Below are 22,182 nucleotides of genomic sequence, written 5' to 3' on the forward strand. Positions count from 1 at the left end.
ATTCAGTTATTTTCCAGACACTGCAGGCATGATATATTCTCTCCAAACCCATACTATCATCAGCCTGAAATGTTTACTGTTCCTCTCACTAAAACTTTGGCTGACGGACTCAGTATTTCCAACAATTTCAGTTTGCAAGATTATCATTTTTTAAATTAATTTCGTAAGTTCCCTGCATAAATTCAAGGTTCTAAAAGATGAGAGACTTGACAAACAATCCAGGTCTTTTTCAATATATAATTTCAGTTACATCACACTAAACTTTAGCTACAAATTCTGTGTCTTACGATCTTACACTCCACAACCACCTGATAAAGCAGCAGCATTTCAAAATCTAGTGCTTCCAAATAAATCTGTTGGATTATAATCTGGTGTTGTGCGATTTTTAACTTCCAAAATTGAATGCTTTCTTGGAATGTCTAGCATATTATCTTCTGTAAATACATATTATTCACCATTTCTTGATTTTCACTGATATCAGTTTTCAGGGGCTTATGTTGTTCATGACCATACTAGCTTTCCCCAATATTAAAAGATTTTGTTCAATTTTGATATCACTTGCAACTTACTGTTTTCACAATTTTTAACTAACTTTTTGTCACTCTCTGGTATCCTTTTATATTTCTCCCATTCAAAAAGCATGTGGGCTTTTATTTTGAATTTGTGTTTTTCTTAGTTTTACATTGCCTACTTCCCTTTTATTTGTTTATGGCATTTAAGCGTCTTCGGAAAATAATCTGATTCTGCATCAATAATTTATTGTTGAATTCCTCAGATGTTTCCGGTTCACTGTAAACTGTCTTCCTTTTATCATATTGATATGAGATTATCCAAAACCAGAATCTTTGTAACTGTTGCCCAAAATCACAATATTAACATTACAGTTGCAAAAATGAGTTATATTGGACTTAAAATGTTGACTCTGCCTCTCTCTCTCTCCAATGATACTGCCAGACCTGCTGCATTTCTCCAGCATTTTCTGTTGAATTTTGCTTTTAATTAATGATACATGGTGGATTATATTTTTTTTATTGAACCAGCTCCCTCAGAGCAAGCTGAGTGAACAGAACCTCTGACACTCCTGTTTTTTTTTCTTTTTTTTTTACACACTACCGCCTATCTGCAGTAGTGCTTATTTTACAGGATGCATTATATATTGTGATTGTCTTCCATCTCATTGGAGGAGGATGGTCAACACTCATATATATTGCCTGATGTAGTTCAGGAACCCCATTCTGGCATGGCAATCTCTACCCATTTGCTGTAGAGTAAGACAGTGGGCAGAGAAGATGCAGTGGCCTGTTTTCTCTGGGCCTGGTTTTCATTTAATTTCTGCTCCCTCTTCCACTGCCCTACTGAACAATTAGCCTCCAGAGGTCACAGCTGTCAGTGTCAAGATCCACCATCTTTGATTGCAGGGATCTCTGTTAAGGTAATGGATGCTAGAAAGCTGTGATCCAGTGATCGATTCACCATACAGGTTATACAGCCATCATAATGGCTATGTAAAGCTAAGCTTAAATCACATTCGTGTATGCAATCAAAATAAGCTACTTTTCAGAGCAAAGAACTTTATGAACAGAACAAAGTTCACAATAATTAGAATGTTAAAACATTATCTAGAAAACAATGTTAGGGGATCAGTAGAAGTTGTTTACTAACACTGTAGCTCAACATGTTGTGAAGTGGTTGTCAACCCACCCTCAACAGAGGATAGCGCACCAGCTTCTTTCAAAAACAGAAAAACTAAAATACTTTAGTACAAATTGCTACACTAAATAAATTCTAAAACAAAAACTAAGAAACAAAACCCAATTGCATCACTCATTTTCCCTCCCAAAATCATACAAAGTTATGAAGTAGCCCATTATTTATACTGCCAGTGGTGCTCTGGACCAAGTTGGATCCTAAGCCAGCCAAGCAAGAAAGAATGATGATTTCTAAGTACATGATTGGCACATTTGTTTTTCTTGGGGTTGCATTCAGTCCTGTATAAATGCATGGAGACACTCCAATTGCAATAATCAGAATGGCGCAGGATGTACGTGAAGTAAAATAATCAAACTATCTGAAGCTAGTAATTTGTAATAGTCCAGAACAAGGCCACTGGATGTTGGAATGTCTACATTACACTGATGTGGTCAGCAAATGCTTGCGATGGCTCAGTAAGAGACTGTATTGTGATGACATGACATTTGTTTTTGAAAAGTTCAAGTGCTTCCTGAGTAAGCGCTGGCTCTCTGAAGAACAAGTTCTCGCTTATGTTTAATTCCTTCAGTTTCAGCCCACCAAATTGTTCCGATTCAGAGGTCAGAAGTAGCTTTGCAAACTTGAGTAATCCATCTCCTCGAATACAATTTGCACTTTTAAAACAAAATCATAAATGAGATTTCATTCATTTGAGTCATTAACCAATAATTCATTTTGTTGGGCCTATTATGTAATAAAGAGCTTTACTAGTAGGGTTAAACATAATTAATTCAAATATCTAGTCAGCTTTGCTTCAAAAGTAACCTCAACTATGACTCAATCTCAAAATGTGGATTTGCCAATCAGACTGTCACTCTGCTCTGTTTACGACACCATTATGGAACTGGATAGCGATCCATCGCCTTTGAAATTAGCACAAAATTAAAATACTCCACTCATTTGTTATATCTTTCAAATATTTCGGAAGACATAATAACCCATTGTTTTTCTCCGTGTATTACTGAATCATGTTAAAGTCTAAATAAATGCATATACTCTTAATGGTCTCTGCAGCTTGAAGACAGAATGTAAATCTCTGCTGGGCTAGGAAACAACAGCCATCAATGGTAGTTTACGTATAAACATAATATGCTACTCTGAAAAGTGAGGTACACCTAGGTAGAATGAAGCACATCAATTTGGTGCTGAATGAAAGTACATTCAAAACTGAGATCATCCACAATCTGGGTTACTGATCTCAGCTGTAGCAAACATTGGGAGCCTAGTCCCACTTCTACTAGAACACAAATCCTGGGCTGCCTCCCTTCATTTCAAAGTAACTAATTCCAAAACAATAAAAACAGAGGCCTGAAATTAGATGACCTAGCACATAAGCTGAGAACAACAGTGGAAGGTACAGCAAAGCAGAAATTTTGGAAAAGTGAATATAGGAAACTTATTTGAGGTTGAGTGAAGAGAAATGATCATCTCTAATTTTTATCATACTGAATGGTTAGCTACCACAAAAGGAGGGGTTTTGTTTCTGGTCCTGGAATGTGAACACAAGTAATTTCATGCCATTTTTAAAAACCTGAGAACAACCTTGAACCAAGTAATTACATCTTCTCAGCCAACTGGATTGATGAGAGCAGAGCGGTGGACGTGATCTATATGGACTTCAGTAAGATGTTCGACAAGGTTCCCCATGGGAAACTGGTTAGCAAGGTTAGATCTCTCAGAATACAGGGAGAACTAGCCATTTGGATACAGAACTGGCTCAAAGGTAGAAGATGGTGGCAGAGGGTTGTTTTTCAGACTGGAGGCCTGTGACCAGTGGAGTGCCACAAGGATCGGTGCTGGGTCCATTACTTTTCATCATTTATATAAAGGATTTGGATATGAACGTAGGAGGTATAGTTAGTATGTTTGCAGATAACTCCAAAATTGGAGGTGTAGAGGACAGCAAAGAAGGTTACCTCAGATTACTACAGGATCTTGATTAGGTGGGCCAATGGGCTGAGGAGTGGCAGATGGAGTTTAATTTAGGTAATGTGAGGTGCTGCATTTTGGGAAAGCAAGTCAGAGCAGGATTTATTCGTTCAATAGTAAGGTCCTAGGGAGTGTTGCTGAACAAAGAGACCTTGGAGCGCAGGTTCATAGCTCCTTGAAATAGAGTCGCAGGGAGATAGGATAGTGAAGATGATGTTTGGTATGTTTTCCTTTATTGGTCAGAGTATTGAGTACAGGAGTTGGGAGGTCATGTTGCGGCTGTACAGGACATTGGTTCGGCCACTTTTGGAATATTGCATGCAATTCTCGTCTCCTTCCTATTGGAAGGATGTTGTGAAACTTGAAAGGGTTCAGAAAACATTTACACGGACGTTGCCAGGGTTGGATGCTGAATAAGCTGGGGCTGTTTTCCCTGGAGCGTCGGAGGCTGAGGGGTGATCTTATAGAGGTTTACAAAATGATGAGGGACATGCATAGGCTAAATAGACAAAGTCTTTTCCCTGGTGTGGAGGGAATCCAGAACTAGAGGGCATAGGTTTAGGGGAAAGGGGGAAAAATATAAAAGGGACCTAAGGGGCAATGTTTTCACACAGAGAGTGGTGCGTATATGAAATGAACTGCCAGAGGAAGTGGTGGAGACTGGTACAATTCCAACATTTAAAAGGCATTTGGATGGGTATATGAATAGGAAGAGTTTAGAGAGATATAGGCCAAGTGCTGGCAAATAGGACTAGATTAGATTGGGATATCTGGTCAGCATAGGCAAGTTGGACTGAAGGGTCCGTTTCCATGGTGTACATCTCTATGACTATATAACTACAGAATGGTGCACATGGAATGAAGAAAGATATTCTAAAAACGATTACCTGACGTTCAGGCTAGAGATGCATGACAACGAATCCTGAGTAAAGAGTTTTGCCAACGAGAGCAAACCATCATTCCCTGGTAATCACAAGAACAGCAAAGTGATATGCAAACTAATAATTAAGAACAGCCATAACTCCAGAATTTTTGACAATTTTATTTTAAAAAAGAAATTTGAAATAAACTTATCCGTTGACTTTCTGAGGAACAGTATATGCATGAGTTTGGGGGATTGGGGGGGGGGGGGGAGAAGAGGAGGAGGAAGGTGAGTTTTGGAAAGCAATTAGTTGAAAGGAGTTCAAAATTGTTCCACCTCCAAAGAGTAAGCAAACGTATTGTTAGCTTCTCTTCAAAATCAATAAGCATCGCACATCCACTGGGTTAAAAGGAACTGTATTTCAGAAACATGCCTTCAATTGTGGTTATGAACAAATAGATATTTCCTAAATTACTATCAATCCAAAAATAGAATGCGTCAAATCTATTCATATCTAGCCAAAGCTGTGAAGTCAGTTACTGAATGTAACTGATGGTCCCAAGGCCATTTCTATTTCCACTCATCATCCACCAACAAAACATGGGCATTACATATCATAAGATCAGAAGAAATAGGAGCAGAATTAGACCATTTAGCCACCTGCCCCATTCAATAAGATCAGGGCTGATCTGGTTATGGCTGTTATTCCACTCTCCCACCTACCCACCAAAAACCCTAGCTCATTTGTTAATTGAAAAGGCAGTCTGACTCAGCCTTCAATATACTACTCACTGGAAAAGGGAATTGTAGAGACTATCAATCCTCTAGAAGAGAAAAGAAAATCCTCCTTTGTCTTAAAAAAGAGACATTTTTACTGTTAAAGTGTTCCAGCTCTGGATTTTACCATGAGGGGAAATACCATTTCAGCATCTACACAGCCAAACCCCTTCAGAATATTATGTTGCAATCAGATCACTTCTCATTCTTCTGAACTCCAACAAGCACGAATCCAACCTGTTCAATCTTTCCTTGTAAGGCAACCATTTCACAGGATTGTTTAAAGTAGTGTATGTGCTATGGCTGCAGGAAGGGAAAGCTGGAAGCATGTCTGGCACTTACTTGTATGTTTTAAGCCTTATATGGTTGTAATGTTTTATATATGAAAAGCATTCCTTGTTACTATAACTGCTGATTCCTTTACATCTTCAGAGCTAAAAACAGGACCTGTTGAAGTTCCACTTGATTTCCTGTCCTTCCAAAACAAACATGTATAGTGCTGGCAGTTCACCAATTCAATGGTAATGAAGCCATAAAAATACAGTAGGCACACAGAACAGGAACAAATACAAAAACTAAAACACGTTCTATTCATAATCAGAAGAAAACTATCAAATCAAACTGATAGCTACAAAGTATCAAAGAACATTTGAGACTTTTTGGTACTGAGAATCAAGATATTTAATCTGACTGCTAGAATTGACCAGAGGGCCGAGGGGAGTGACTAAACAACAAAAAGAGATTAGAAAAGGTTGGAACTATGCAAATAGTGGTGAATGAAGGCATATTTGTTAACTAATTTCTTTACACCGGTTTTCACAAGGGAAGACTTTTGGGCAGATTCCAAAAATGGGTCGGGCCTTCATGTCATGAAGAAACTGAAATGTTTTAATGATTACAGGCACATGGAAAACACTGCAATTGTATTGTGAAAAACAGTGGGTCAGAAATTTTTTATTAGCTATTAACCAAGTAAACATTTCCATAAATGAAATGGTAACACAAGATGTGTCAGTGTATTTGAATGCATGCTATAGGACAATGTGCCCAGCCAAAGCATTATGCATCACAGTGAAAAGAATCATTGCTCCCTCACATATCTCAAAAATGTAAGAGCATAAAACAAGATTAATCAATAATCTCACTGTAAAGGTGAGATCTTACTGGGCAACAATGATCACAGTTATAACAGAATTTCACACTTGTTTTGAAGGGGAGAAATTTGGATCTGACCTTGAACAACGATTAATAAGGGCATGAAGGCAGATTTTACTAAAGTGCATTGCTTTCTGTTTTCCAGGGTTGGTTAAATCAGTTGACTGGATATTTGGTTTGTGAAGCAGAGTAATGTCAACAGAATGGCCACAATTACTGCAGTGGCTGAGGTTACCATGAAGGACCTCCCTTCTCAACCTCTTAGAATCCCCACAGTGTGGAAATTGTTGACCCTCCAAAGAGGGTCCCCAGACCCATTCCCCTACCTTATTACTCTACATTTACACCTGCCTAATGCACCTAACCTACATATCCGTGAACACAATGGGCAATTAAGCATGGCCAATTCATCTAACCTGCACATCTTTGGTCTGTGGGAGGAAACCAGAGCACCCGGAGGAAACCCACGCAGGCACAGGGAGAATGTGCAAACTCCACACAGACAGTCGCCCGAAGTGGGAATCAAACTCGGGTCCCTGGCGGTGTGAGGCAGCAATGCTAACCACTGAGCCACCATGTCGCCCATAGAGGTCACCACGCCTCTTGGAACCCCACAGCCACAATAGTGTGGGTGACTCTTAACTATCCTCTGGGCAACTGGCGATGGGCACTAAATGCTGGCCTAGCCCATGAATGAATAAAAAAATGAAAAACTTAATGATAAACCAAAACATGTAGGAAAGTAAGCTAAGGTAAAATGTCCACTAAAGTTGGCTGTAAGAATGAAAAAAAATGCAGAGTTTGCAGAAATAGGCAGTATAAAGGGATCTGGGTTAGTAAAATCAGTATGTAAGTATAACATCTGTTTAGGAAGGCAATTAGAAAGCTCATGCCTATCGCAAAAAGGAACAAAATATAAAAATAGAGAGGTTTTACAGGAGCTGCACAGAGACTCAGTAACCCCCATCAGGAATATTGTACATCGTTCTGGCCTCATTATTTGATTAACGTATCCAGGTAATTGGATTAGTTATTCAGAGAAGTCTCGCACAACTTACACTCTTATTAAGAAAGATTGGATGTTTAGAATTTAGAAGAAGGAGTAGTAATCTTCATGAAATATGCCAAATCCTGAGAAGACTTTGTATGGTGGATACGAAAAGAATCTTTTCTCTCCTGAGGGAGATGAGAATTAAGGTTCATAGATTAAGAATAAGAGGTCTTGCTTTTATGATTGAAAGGATGTTTTCTCCCCCCTCTGTGGCTTATTAGTATGTGGAATTCTCTTCCGCAGAAAGCAGTGGAGGTGAGGAAATTTATTGAATTTATTCAAGGTTGAGTAAAATAGACAAGGGAGTCAAGGCAGCTGTTGATGGAAGGGGAGGGAAGAGTGAGAGTGTGAGTGAAAAGCGGTGAACACTAAAGGTGGAATTGCAATCATAACCAAATTAGCCTGTAATCTTTTTTTAGATTCCCTAGTGTGGAAACAGGCCCTTTGGCCCAACTGGTACACACCGACCCTCCGAGAGTAACCCATCCAGACCCATTTTCCCTCTGACTAATGTACCTAACACTATGGGCAATTTATCATGGCCAATTCACCTGACCTGCACATCTTTGGATTGTGGGAGGAAACCGGAGCACCCGGAGGAAGCCCATGCAGACACAGGGAGAAAGTGCAAACTCCACACAGACAGTTGCCCGAGGCTGGAATCGAACCTGGAACCCTGATGCTGTGAGGCAGCAGTGTTAACCACTGAGCCACCGTGCCACCTGAATGGCCTATTCCTGCTCCCAAGTCCTATAATCTCTGGACAGTTTAGATTTCCTATTCTAACTGACAACTGGAAAACAGCTGAGGAATAAACGGTAGCATGATTAAAAATGCCGTTAATTTCTCTCAATATTGTTTCAAGTTATAACATGAGACCTAAACCTCAAGTCAAGTGGGTGAGAATAAACCGAGACATACCAACCTAATCGGTTCGCAGGTAAAGACAGGAATTTGAGAGATTGATTTTGTTTCAGAGCAGTGATGATTTCTGACACAGTTTCTGCTGTTTGTCTCTCAAACAAACGACAGTTATCCAAAGTTAAACCTGTGAATATAAAGTTGAAAAAGACTTTCTTATTCATTACACCAAAGGCCTTTGCTGTGATATCATACATGTCATGTTTGCAATTCCTCAAAAAGTCAAGACATAAATGAGAGGTCTTGCGTCAATATTAAGCCTTTCACAACTTGAAATATTTTATGGTCAATTAAGTAGTTCTAAAATAATCACTGTTTTGGAGAAACAAAAAAGCCAATTTGTACATTGTCACAGAAATGTGATAAAGATGTAACAACCTATTGAGTGTTGGTTGAGATATAAACATGGGTCACAACACTGGAAAAACACCTTTGCTTTTCTTCAAATAGTACCATGGGATACTTTATGAATGCCTATGGAGGTCAAACAGGGCTTTGGTTTAAAGTTTCAACTAAAAGTAGAGAAAAATTTTGCAGTGACCTAATGTGGGCCAGTAATTGTGCACTTGTATTGTTCCTAGACTAGCAATCAAAGACATAGCAATGTTCTGGGGACATGGGTACAAATCCCAGAGAAGCAGATAGTGGAATTTGAATTAAACTTCTTTTAAAAAATCTGGAATTAAAAGTCTAATGATTGCCATGAAACCATTGTCCATTGTTGAAAAAAATCACATCTGGTTCACTAACATCCTTTAGGGAAGGAAATTGCCATCCTTACCTGGTTTGATCTACATGTGACTTCAGATCCACAGCAATGTGGTTCAAATGGCCTAATTCTCCTCCAGTATCTTATGATCCATGGTCACTCCCCCATCACCAAATAAATAAGATGGACAATAAAAGCTAGCCCAGCCAGCAACACCCACACCCCATGAATAAATGTAAAAAAAAAACAGAACCGAGAACCTCTACTGACCGATAATCGCAGTATTATGTGAACTGATCACATTCGCGCCAAGAGCACAGTGAACCCAGTTCCTGCATTCCATTTCTATATTTCAGGAAAAAGCTTGAGGGAGAAGATTACTAAATTGTGATGCGTATCTTGAAGCAGTACTTACAATTTCAAATTGTATGAGAATTTAGTGCATTACGTTGTGTTACATTTAATGAAAGATAAGCACAGTTCAGACAGTAATTACAATCGGTTTTATCCACTACAGGATTTGCTTGTTCTCACCTTTAAGAGGAGCACTGCGTAAAAGATCTAGAACTTCCTTAAAGCAAACAGCAAGGTTAACGTCTTGTATGGTAACCCAATCCAATGCAGAGAGAAAGTCTAGGAGACAAATTGACCGTTACAATCACTTAAGATGCTGCTTTTCAAAGAGAAATAACAGTTCAATATTTTGACTTGTCGGTTCAATAAAAGCTTATCATCTTAGACTTTTGCCTCATAAAATATTAGGCATCTACACCAGAAAATCACTGGAATCTCCAAGCAATGGGTCATCCAAGGGGGAATAAAGATTAATGAGCTACGCATTAGGAGTATCACAGTCAACACAGAATAGTTGGAAATCATGCAGATACAGGGCTCCTCCAGAGTCAATAAGCATTTGCTTGCTATAGGGAAAATTCCAGATGCTTTATGATTGTTGAAAGCAAAGGAATCACTGGTTCACAGGATGACATAGCATTACACAAAATTGGTTAAAATTAAAACAAAACGCCTTTGGCAAACTTATCCCTTTATTAGTGTACATTACCACGCACATGTAGTCGCATGCAACAGCTTGCCAAGGTCTTCTGGAGTTGTGAATGATGTCCTGTGCAGACACAGACGTCTGAGGAATTTCAATTCTCTTAAAACAGGCAAGAGCAAGTCAACCTGGAGAGGTTTATTAGTCCAACTCAGACTCAAATCCTCCAAATAGCTCTCTGAGAAAACACAACAGCAAACAATTAAACAAAATCCAAAACTGAACATCCACATCATAACAGAACTCATCATTCTTGTTTAAAATACATTAAAACATAGTTGTGCAATTGAGGGTTAACTACCATCAAGTTGACTAAATTATGAAAATATACATTTCAACCTATCAGCTCTTCCTATTCCACCAATTCTCCTGTCGACTGTCTGTAGCCTGATCACGATTACACAGAGAGCATGATAGGCATGTTTTTAAAATCCCCAACCAATCAGATGTCAAGTAAATCAAGACTTTTCAACCACATTTCTTTTGGAAAGTGGTGCATTTATTTCATGTTTATTTTTTAAAAATGTATTTCTCACCTGTCCCCTCTTCAACAGCCATCGACATCTCTTTCTCCAGAGCTTCGTTTTGTATTTCTAGCAGGAAGCCCAGGTTGAACGTGTGCAGGCGGGGGAAGATGCTGAGCAGGATTTTAACTAGCTTTATCATGGGAAGATGAAGGATATCATCTTTTAATACAAGAGTGGAAAGACTGTTGTCATTGCATCGAGAGAGGACATAGAGTTCCTTGAGAATCAGAAAGATGGCAGGACCTAGACCTTAAAGTGGAAGCAACAACAGAGTATAACTAATGATATCTGTGTAAAGCAGACAACATGTAAGAACAAATTACTACAGATGCTGGAATCTGTAATGAAAACAACAAATGCTAGAGATCACAGCACGTCAGGCAGCATCCATGGAGAGAGAGCAAACTAACATTTCGAATCTAGATGACTCATCATCAAATCTGAAGTGAAGTGGTGGAATGGATAGCATTTATGCTATAGTTTGGGGGCAGGTGGGGTAGTGGGTGCAGGGTGCTGATCGAAAAAAGATGTCGATAGTTCAGATGAAGTGATAACAACTAAAAGGGAAGAAATGGGAGCTGGTTCACAATTTAAAGGTGGTGAACTCAATATGAAGTCCAGAAGGCAGTAAAGTACCTCGTCTGAAGATGAGATGTTCCTCCAGTTTGCACTGTGATTGATTACAACTTTGCAGCATGTCGAGGACAGACAAGTTGGGTGTGCGAGCAAGATGCTATGTTAAAATGACCGGCTATGGGAAGGTTAGGGTCCTGCTTGTGCACAAACCGGAGGTGTTCCGCAAAGCGATCACCCAGTCTGCGTTTGGTTTCTCCAATGTGGAGTTGGCCACATTGGGTGCAGCAAATACAATATACGAGATTGGAGGAGGTTCAGGTGAAATGCTGCTTCATCTGGAAAGACAGTTTCGGCCCTTGGATGGCAAGCAGGAAGGAGGTGAAAGGGCAGGTGTTTCATGGGAAGGTGCCGTGGACAGAGGGGGTTGTGTTGGTGGCTGTGAAATGGAATAGGATGACCAGGAGGGAACAATCCCTACAAAATGCTGACAAGGGTAGTAAGGGGAAGATGTGTTTGGTGGTGGCATTCTGCAGTTGTCTGAAATGGAGGAGAATGATCCTTTGAATGCGGAGGCTGATGGGATGAAAAGTGAGGACAAGGTGAACCCAATCACACTGTTGTGAGTGATGGAAAGGGGCAAACGCAGAATCAAGGGTGATAGGTTGGATGCGAAACAGAGAGGTCAAGGAAGGGAAGGGAAATGTTGGAAATGGACCATGTGAAAGTTATAGAGGGATAGAAATTGGAACCAAGATGAATGAAGGTTTCAAAGTCATGGCAGGAGCACGGAGTGGCACCGAAGCAGTTGTCGCGTAACAAAAAAAAGTTATGGGAGGGGACCATTATAAGACTGGAACGAGGATGGTTCCACATAACCATAGAGAGGCAGGCGTAACTGGGACCCACGTGGTTGCCCATAGCAACTTCTTTCCCTTGGCAGAAGTGAGATGAATTAAAAGAGAAATTGTTCAGTGAGTGAACAAGTTCAGCCATGCAGCAGAGAGTGGTGGTGGATGGGGATTATTCAGGCCGTGCTTCCACCCTTACACCAACCCACTCACTCACAACGACGTGACCGTGTTCTCACTTTTCATCTCTCCAGCGTCCACATTCCAAAGATCATTCTCTGCAGTTTCAGACAACTCCAGCAGTACGCCACCACCAAACACATTATCCCCCCCACTCCCACTGTCTGCATTTCACTGGGATCATTCTCTCTGGGACACCCCAATACATTCCACAACCTCCAACACCCTCCCCCCATTCCCCCTCCACCAACCTTCCCATGTAACTGCAGAAGGTGCAATACTTGCCCCTTCACCTCCTCCCTGCTCACCATCCAAGATCCTAAACAGTCTTTCCAGGTGAAGTAGCATTTCACGTAAACCTCCCTCAATCTTGTATTCGCTGCACCCAATGTGGTCTACTCTGCATTGTAGAAACCAAATGCAGACTGGGTGACCGCTTTGTAGAACATCTCCTGTCTGTATGCAAGCATGACCCTGACTTTCCTGTAGCCGGTCAGTTTAACACAGCATCTTGCTCTCAAGCCCACTTGTCTGTCCTCAGCATGCTGCAATGTTCCAGTGAAACAGCGCAAACTGGAGCAACAACATCTCATCTTCAGACAAGGCACTTTATAGCCTTCTGGACTTAATATTGAGCTCAACACCTTTCAATTGTAAACCAGCTCCCATTTCTTTGCTTTCTTTTAGCTTATTATCATGTCCTCTCTCCCCTCCCCCCTTCATTGTAGGGACGGTCTGTCCTCTCAAGTCTGACAGGAGAGGCACAATTGTTCTGCCATTCTCGCATTCCGATCGTTTAATCTGAACAATCAACACCTTTTCTCCATCAGCACTCTAACCCACTATCCCTCACCACCTGCCGCCAAATTACTGGATAGCATTTCATTTTAGTTTTGAAGAAGTCATCTAGACTTGAAACATTAGCTTCCTCTCTCTCCATGGATGCTGTCTGACCTTCTGTGATCTCCAGCATTTGTTGTTTTCAAAGCAGACACCATTTACATTACCATTACTTCATATGTCATAAATTTAAATTTTTGTTGATATTTCCAGCTGAGCAAACCCCAATCTACATGCTAGTTAGGAGGCCACTGACCATTACTAACAAGTGATTTGCTGATCCTATCTAGGCTGAGGAATGGGGTGGTTACTGAAACTAGTTTAAAGAAAAGCCTTCACTAGGATATTAAAATACCAACATAACAACTTGTCAGTACAAACTGGATCAGAATAATGGCAACTTCACAATTTTTATCCCAGTGATGAACTGAAGTGAGGTAAATAATTAAGAAAATTCAAACATTAAATTTGATAACATTTCTGACAAGTAGGCATTATACTTGCAAGAAATGTTTGAAAAGAAAAATCCCAGGCAAAACCTGCAATCAGGTGCTCAGAACCTAGTGTTCAATTCCATATTTTATTTTGAGAGGGAAATAGAAGAGAAATCCTTTATCTGGATATTAAACAAAGACTTATCTTTTGCTGTTACACAAACTAGCAATAGATGAAACATTAATTCAATATAATTGTGCTTAAGGTTGGTGTAGCTCCATGCTTTGAATTTGCGATAGAACCAAAACTGCGTGATGCTTTTATTTCAGCTCTACAAACCTCACAAACTAACCATTATATTCCAAGACGAGTTTCTGGAGGGTCACCCATGAACTGAGCAACTTGGACAGCATTATGGAAGACTTGTACGTCAGTGAGACTGATGTTATTTCCAGCACTGAAACACTTCTCAGGGAAAGCTCAGGAGGGTGGGAAAGAGGTGTGCTGTCCACTTGCTCTTGGTCAAAGCAATCAAAGTTATTCAAACCATTCAACAGATTGTCATTGTTTTCAGCAGTGCCTGAGGTATTCTGCTCAGTGTCTGTTTTATTTCCACCTATCATGAAAATATAATCATAGATGTCCTCTGAGTTCTCAATTACTTCAGATAAATCAGTACTCTTTGATTGTGCAGCTGACTGGATATTCAACATATCGGTCAGTCTGGGCTTCTTACATGTTTTTTGGTTTATAAAACATGACAGTCGAGCTTCTGCGGTCCATGGGCTTGAATTGAGAAGAGAAGACTCATTTGTTGATTCAAATCCTTCAGAACACATACCAGGAGATCCTAAACACTTTGAAAAACTTTCATTTAACTTAGCATAAGTTTGCAGCTTTGCGATTGCAGCACTTTGTTTATCAGCACTATGAGTACACTCACAAACGGAAACAAGTTGTTCTGAAGTCTTAGTGATCCCATTGGATGATGTTGGATCAATAAATGTTCCTCTATTAGTTCCATGGGAGTAATTTGGGTTTCCTTCAGAACCATCGTGATACTGATCAGGAGATATAGGCTCTCTCACAACTCCACTGCATGCACAAGAATACAATAAGCCATTTAAATCTTTCTGCCCTTTGCAACAATTGTTTTCATCACAAATCTTGTCAAACGAAATTGGCTGCTGGTCTAATTGACTGCTGTGTGCAGAAGAATTTGGTTCCATTAAAACCATACCATGACTTCCAGAAGAGGATAGCGTTTTACACATTGTGCCACAGGACTTGCGCTTTTTAGGATAGGTCCTATGTGTTTCACAACAACTTGACCTATTTGCCAGACAAAGTTCCTCACACGATGTTCCTTTAGAAGTTACACAATGAGCACATGTGGACAAAACATTAACAGGAGGCATGTTACCACTTCGAGGCATGATTTTCTCACCATCATCTTTTTGAGTAGTAGTAAACGACCAGTCAGATAAAGCACAGTATGCAGTATTTTTATGGTAGCAATCCAATATATTATTTTGCGTTGTTGGCTCTACTGTTTGAACACCCATCTTTAATTTGACCTCATCACAACAATAAGCATACTGATCTTCCTTCTTCCCTTTATGCCAAAATCCTGCACTTGTCCGCAGTATGAGAGATAATAATTCAGGGTGGGGCTCATTCCAATGTGACAATATCACTTCCTTCACACTGCCATGGTGAACAAGGCTATGAAGCAACTTTAACAGTGAATGCTCTAGCAATATATCCACAGAACGCAGATGTTGAAACACGAGTTTATGTACCGAGGACGTCAAACGGGCAGAAATGCTTGGATTATCAACTAGTTCTTTCACACCTTGAAGCTTGTTGCGTATGACTAGCTTGCTTACATATTGGGATCCAAGTACCAAGGCAGAAGAGCGAGAATTAATTAAACGCCTGTCATTCAAGATATCCAACGTTCCCCACAAGACTCCATGAAAGAATGTTTGTAAAAATTTTGTTCTCCAGTTAAAATGTTCCTACAGTATTGAAAAGACTGATCAGTACACAAAATTGACAACATCCCATGATGGCAAATTTAAAGTCAACTTAAATTCTTAAGAAGAATCTTTAATTCTAGAATAGTTTTTCTCAAGCAGTTTGTGTCAATTGTTATGCTAACACAACTAGAAAATTCACAAGAGAATGTTCTCTGTCTCTATTGGAAGGGACAAGAGGTGAAATTTCCATCCAGTCATTGGATCTGGTAGGCCTACTTTTTATATTGAAATAAAGCTGATTGTGTCAAGTAATTTTGAAGCACCGATACTATGGAAAATTAACACAGAAGCAGCATAATATTGAGTTACAGGTAATCCAGATGGATATTGATCTATGCTACACAATATTAACGTTTGTTTTGGGGGGGGGGGGGGGCATGTTCACTGATGTCAAATAAATTGCAAATCTTCCAGATTATGGGCGGCACGGTGGCACAGTGGTTAGCACTGCTGCCTCACAGCGCCAGAGACCCGGGTTCAATTCCCGCCTCAGGCGACTGACTGTGTGGAGTTTGCACGTTCTCCCCGTGTCTGCGTGGGTTTCCTCCGGGTGCTCCGGTTTCCTCCCACCATCCAAAGATGTGCAGGGTCAGGTGAATTGGCCATACTAAAATTGCCTGTAGTGTTAGGTAAGGGGTAAATGTAGGGGTATGGGTGGGTTTCGCTTCGGCGGGTCGGTGTGGACTTGTTGGGCCGAAGGGCCTGTTTCCACACTGTAATCTAATCTAATCTAATCTAATATTCTCAACTTGATTTCACACCTTATGAAAATATTCACTTTTCAACTCAACCACTTCAAACTGAACTCACCATAAATTACCCTAACAAGGGCGACCTAAAAGAAAAAATATATTTTTTTTACTTGTTATAAGCTTCTTCAGAATCTGGACGATTAATTGCAGAGGAAAACCAAAAGCAAATAAATAGTCCGATAACACTTTCTATCAAAAGAATAACACTTTTTGTGAGTTTATGTTTTTACAAAATATGGAAAGACAGCAAATTTTTAAAAAATTAGATTACCTAGTGCGGAAACAGGCCCTTCGGCCCAACAAGTCCACACTGACCCTCCGAAGAGTAACCCACCCAGACCCACTTCCCTCTGTCTAACACACCTAGCACTATGGGCAATTTAGCATAGCCAATTCACCTAACCTGCACATCTTTGGACTGTGGGAGGAGCACCCGGAGGAAGCCCACGCAGACACAGGGAGAACGTGCAAACTCCATATGGACAGTTGCCCGAGGCTGGAATTGAACCTGGGACCTGGTGCTGTGAGGCAGCAGTGCTAACCACTGAGCCACTGTGCTGCATCGAATTCCCGGTTTTTAATTCATAAAAACTAACAGCATAAACTATATGAAAAAAAAAACAGATAGATGAGGACAAACATACCGTTATTACTTTAGGGTTTGTCCCAATCACATCCTTCCATAGCTGTAGCCAAAGAAATTGAGTCGAAATGCCTAGAAGGTATATCGAGGCACAAAATACAAGTATACCATTGAGATTGGAAAACTGCTGCCATTGATATCACAAGCTATAGTTAACAACAGCTACAAAGGAGAGCTGGTCAGTATCAACAAATCAAGCAGGTTGATGGAGGAAAAAGAGATACACTGTATAAAAAAATGGAACCACATCAGGTTCCAGAGTTAATACTGCATAGGTCTCATTATCTGACTTATGCCTGCAGCCACTGTGGCATTGTCGCTTAAGAAGTTTTATCAGTGACGATACTGTAATTGAACTATTTTGGCTCTTGCAGGGTTACCTTTTGAGATGAATGACTGCCGTTATAATGCTGTAACGTGGAAGGGGAGGAATACCATGATCCAAACCCATTAACCTCTACAGCAAAGAATAGATGTAGGTATTTTTTAAGCAAATATGCTTCCACCAACATAGTTGCTACTCTTATTTAAACATCCCAGGATATCTTAAAGCACAAGGACCTGATTAGAATATCAAAGTGCACCTGTTATGTTGTGTCAGCAATATCCCTTGAGGACATAATAAAAGGTTAATTGTTTATGCCATAATACTGACTAATTGAAAAGGTACAGGCCAGAAAGCTGGATAATTTTCCAGTCTTTCTTTAAACGTGCTACAGGTTCTTCAATATCATCTGAACCAGCAATACAAGCAGATGGGACTTCAACTTAACAAAACATCTACATGAAAAGCAATTAAAAATTTTTCCAAATGAACATATAGGTAAAGCAATACCAATTACCACATAAACATGAACATTAGATTAGATTACTTTACAGTGTGGAAACAGGCCCTTCGGCCCAACAAGTCCACACCGACCCGCCGAAGCGCAACCCACCCATACCCCTACATTTACCCCTTATCTAACACTACGGACAATTTAGCATGGCCAATTCACCTGACCCTGCACATCTTTGTGACTGTGGGAGGAAACCGGAGCACCCGGAGGAAACCCACGCAGACACGGGGAGAATGCGCAAACTCCACACAGTCAGTCGCCTGAGGCGGGAATTGAACCCAGGTCTCTGGCGCTGTGAGGCAGCAGTGCTAACCACTGTGCCACCGTGCCGCCCACAAATATACATTAGAATTTCAGTACATCCCTTGTTCTTACTTCTGATGCAAAGGTGTAATAGATACTGAGCAGAGCAATTAATTTTTGAAACCACTTTGCTAATTGTGCATTATTCAACACAACCAGGAGTTTACAAAAGAATTCAAATGTTCAAAAACCTGATTAGATACACATATCTAAATTATCCTTCCATTTTCTGAAATATTAAGGAAAAGCCACAACATCAGATGTTGTGTTTGGACTACTTGTTCTGATTACAACCAGTCAACCAATTTGGTATATGCATCTTCAGGAGAAATCCCTCCAGATCCTTTTCTTTGATGAAGTTATGAGCATTAACAGTTAAATACATCGTCATAAAGGAAAAAAAAAGTTGATGTTCATAGATTCAAACAGTACAGAAATTCTTCAGTCCAACTTGGAATGACATCCCAACTCCTGTACTCAATGCTCTGACCAAAGAAGGCAAACATGCCAATGCCTTCTTCACCACCCTGTGTACCTGTGATACTACTTTCAAGTTAAATTTAATAATAAATTGTAAATTTTAATTTTTAAAAAATCCCAATCCACTAAACATTGCAATTTCCCAAATTCTGAGAATTTCCCAAAGAGTTGTTTAATGGCAGTTCAAAAATTGAGGATGAAATTCCTGCAGTAATTTTACCTTTCTTTACAGAAACCTCTTCAATCCTTTCCAGGTCATATATGTTAAGGTAATTCAACAACTCTCGAAGAATTGCAGTTGGCAAACCTGCGTATGTAACAAAACACAGCTTGGAGATTTAAAAAGTGGCAGTTAAAAAGCAAGTGCAAACTTTCAGATGAAATTAAATAGCTCTTAAATTTCACTGAAGATAGACTTTTGTGACCAGTGCAGTCACCAGTAAAAGCAAATCAGATTTATACACCTCCACTTGATTTTATTTATAGTAGCTTCTTTGCTTATCACCTTGTTAAAGAAAAGGTAATATGAGCAAATTTGTTTTGATCTTTCTCTCTCAGTTTGACAAAGATCATTTGTAACTTTGCTCTGACTGGCCTTATATTAAAATGTTGACATTTTGAGTAAATGAGACAAAGATATATGGAGGGGCAGATACTGTTGAAGAAATGGGGAGGCTGCAGATGGACTTGGAGACTGCGCAAAGAAATGGCAGATGGAATACAACATAGGAAAACGTGAGATCATGAAGTTAGGTAGGAAAAATACAAAGAACAAAGAAGATTTACAGCCCAGGAACCGGCCCTTCAAGCTTGAGCCGATCCAAATGTACTGTCTAAACCTGTCGGTCAATTCCTAAGCATTTGCATCCCTGTCCCGACGCATCTTAAATGAATCCACCATGCCTGCCTCGACCACCTCTGCTGGCAACGTGTTCCAAACGCCCACCACCCTCTGTGTGAAGTACTTGCCGCGTGTATCCCCATTAAACTTTCCACCTCTCACCTTGAAAGCATGACCTCTCATTATTGAATCCTTCATTCTGGGAAAAAGCTTGTCTTTATCCACTCTGTCTATATCCTTCATGATTTTGTAAACCTCAATCAGGTCCCCCCTCAATCTCCTTTTTTCTTGTGAAAATAAACCTAACCTACACAACCTCTCTTCATAGCTAGCACCTTCCGTACCAGGCAACATCCTCGTAAACCTTCTCTGCCGCCTCTCCAAAGCGTCCACATCCTTTTGGTAATGTGGCGACCAGAACTGTACACAATATTCTAAATGCGGCAGAACCAACATCCTGTACAATTTTAACATGACTTGCCAGCTCTTATACTCAATACCCTGTTCAATGAAGGCAAATATACTATATGCCTTCTTGGCCACTCTATCCACCTGTGCAGCAACCCTCAGGGTACAATGGACCTGCAATCCCAGATTTCAGATTTCTCTGCCCATCAACTTTTCCCAAGGCTCTTCCATTCATTGTATAATTCGTTCTAGAATTAGATTTGCCTAAATGCATCACCTCACATTTGTCTGGATTGAAAACCATCTGCCACTTTTCTGCACAACTCTTCAGTCTATCTATATCCTCCTGTATTCTCTGACAGTCCCTTATGCTTTCTGCTACTCCACCAATCTTTGTGTCATCTGCAAACTTGCTGATCAGACCAACAGTGCCCTCTTCTAGATCATTTATGTATATTACAAACAACAGTGGCCCCAATACTGACCCCTGAGGAACACCACTGGTCACCTTTCTCCATCTCGAGAAACTCCCTTAAACTACTACTCTCTGTCTCCTGTTGCTCAACCAGTTCTTTATCTACCTAGCTAGAACACCCTGCACACCATGTGACTTCACTTTCTCCATTAGTCTACAATGGGGAACCTTATCAAACACCTTAATAAAGTCCACGTATATGACATCAACAACCCTTCCTTCATCTAACAACTTGGTCACTTGCTCAAAGAATTCTATCAAGTTGGTAAGGCACGATCTCCCCCGCACAAAACCATGTTGCCTATCACTGATAAGCTCATTCTTTTCCAAATATAAATAGATCCTATCTCTTAGTACCCTCTCCAGCAACTTCCCCACCACCGATGTCAGGCTCACTGGTCTGTAGTTACCCAGAATATCCTTACTATCCTTCTTGTACAGCGGGACAACATAGGCTACCCTCCAGTCCTCCACCACCTCACCTGTATTTAAGGATGCCACAAAGATATCTGTCATGCCCCAGCTATTTCCTATCTCACCTCCCTCAGCAACCTGGGATAGATCTCATCCGGTCCTGGAGATTTGTCCACCTTAATAACCTCTAGCATACCCAACACATCTTCCCTACGTATGCCAATATGATCCAGACTAATCAAACTTCTATCTCTAATCTTAAGATTCATCATGTTCCTCTCCTCAGTGAACACTAATGCAAAGTAATCATTCAGAATCTCACCCATTCTCTCAGGTTTGACACACAGCCTTCCTTCATTATCTTTTAGTGGACCAATCCTTTCTCTAGTTACCCACTTGCTTCTTATATAAGAATAAAATGCTTTGGGATTTTCCTTAATTCTGCTTGCTAAAGCTATTTCATGACGTCTTTTGGCCCGCTTGATTCCTTGTTTAAGACTTGTCCTAATCTTCCGATATTCTTCCAGGGCCCGTTCTGTTCTTAGCTGCCTAGACCTTATGTACGCTTCCCTTTTCCTCTTGGTTAGTTGTACAATTTCTCCTGTCATCCACGGTTCACGAATCTTGCCCTTCCTATCCTTTGCCTTCAATGGGACATGCCTATCCTGCACTACTGTTAACCTATCTTTGAAAGCCTCCCACATCTCAAATGTGGACTTCCCTTCAAATAGCTGTGTCCAATCCACATTTCCCAGCTCCTGCCTAATTTTGAAATCATTGGTTTTGGCCCAGTTTAGTACTCTTCCCTGAGGACCACTCTCTTCTTTATCTACGAATATTCTAAAACTTACAGAAGGCTGTGGAGACCAAATAATTAAGTGTCTTTAAGACAGAGATAGGTTTTTGATTAGTAAGTGGATCAAGTGTTATAGGGAGAAGGCAAGGCAATGGGATTGAGAAATACATAATCCATGGTCGAATGATGGAGCAGACTCGATGGGCCGAATTCTGCTCCTGTATCTTATAATCCTACAAAATCTAAACCTCAGAGATTCAATAAAGTGGTGCTTTAATTACAGCTCCAAGTCTTACCGCAGACCCCCTGCTCCAGCTTGACCATGTTCTTGCTGATATTCTTTGCACAGATGTTATATAAAGTGGGCACATGGCGGCTGAGGGTCTCTTCTTCCTCCTCCTCCTGTTTGCCCGGCTCCATCCCCCTGGACCACGACCTTACACCGTCTCTACGTCGCCATTTTGAGAAGGTCACTGTCGAGCTGAGCGGCTCCAGGTTCCGTCAACTGAATGAAGTCCGTCACCTCGATATGTTTGAGACATGGGATTATTTTTAATAGCGTAGTACACACTC

At 40.4% G+C, this 22,182-nt stretch overlaps 1 protein-coding gene across 1 annotated transcript; it reads right to left on the reverse strand.

Annotated features, from left to right (window-relative positions):
* Nucleotides 1–1,554: 1,554 nt before the first annotated feature.
* Nucleotides 1,555–22,169, reverse strand: lrrc41 (leucine rich repeat containing 41). Its single transcript, XM_043698968.2, has 10 exons — nt 21,906–22,169; nt 18,896–18,982; nt 17,055–17,125; nt 13,969–15,637; nt 10,747–10,986; nt 10,224–10,388; nt 9,688–9,786; nt 8,449–8,571; nt 4,566–4,641; nt 1,555–2,363 (listed from the first exon to the last, which is right to left on the reverse strand). The coding sequence occupies exons 1-10, from the start codon at nt 22,027–22,029 to the stop codon at nt 2,123–2,125; spliced, it is 2,895 nt and encodes a 964-aa protein (XP_043554903.2). The 5' UTR covers nt 22,030–22,169; the 3' UTR covers nt 1,555–2,122.
* Nucleotides 22,170–22,182: the final 13 nt, after the last annotated feature.

This window comes from Chiloscyllium plagiosum, unplaced genomic scaffold, assembly GCF_037043375.1.
Source record: "Chiloscyllium plagiosum isolate Xiang-an unplaced genomic scaffold, Cpla_swu_hap1 HiC_scaffold_9, whole genome shotgun sequence".
Classification (NCBI taxonomy): domain Eukaryota; kingdom Metazoa; phylum Chordata; class Chondrichthyes; order Orectolobiformes; family Hemiscylliidae; genus Chiloscyllium; species Chiloscyllium plagiosum.

What these genes read in the sequence shown, in the direction of transcription:
- lrrc41 (XM_043698968.2), bottom strand. Translation starts at nt 22,029, where the DNA reads ATGGAGCCGGGCAAACAGGAGGAGGAGGAAGAAGAGACCCTCAGCCGC. An exon ending in GGCTGTTGAAGAGGGGACAG is followed by an intron (nt 10,389 to 10,746) that starts GTGAGAAATACA and finishes GTGTTTTCTCAG; the next exon opens with AGAGCTATTTGGAGGATTTG. An exon ending in TTTACCTGCGAACCGATTAG is followed by an intron (nt 4,642 to 8,448) that starts GTTGGTATGTCT and finishes TGTGATTACCAG; the next exon opens with GGAATGATGGTTTGCTCTCG.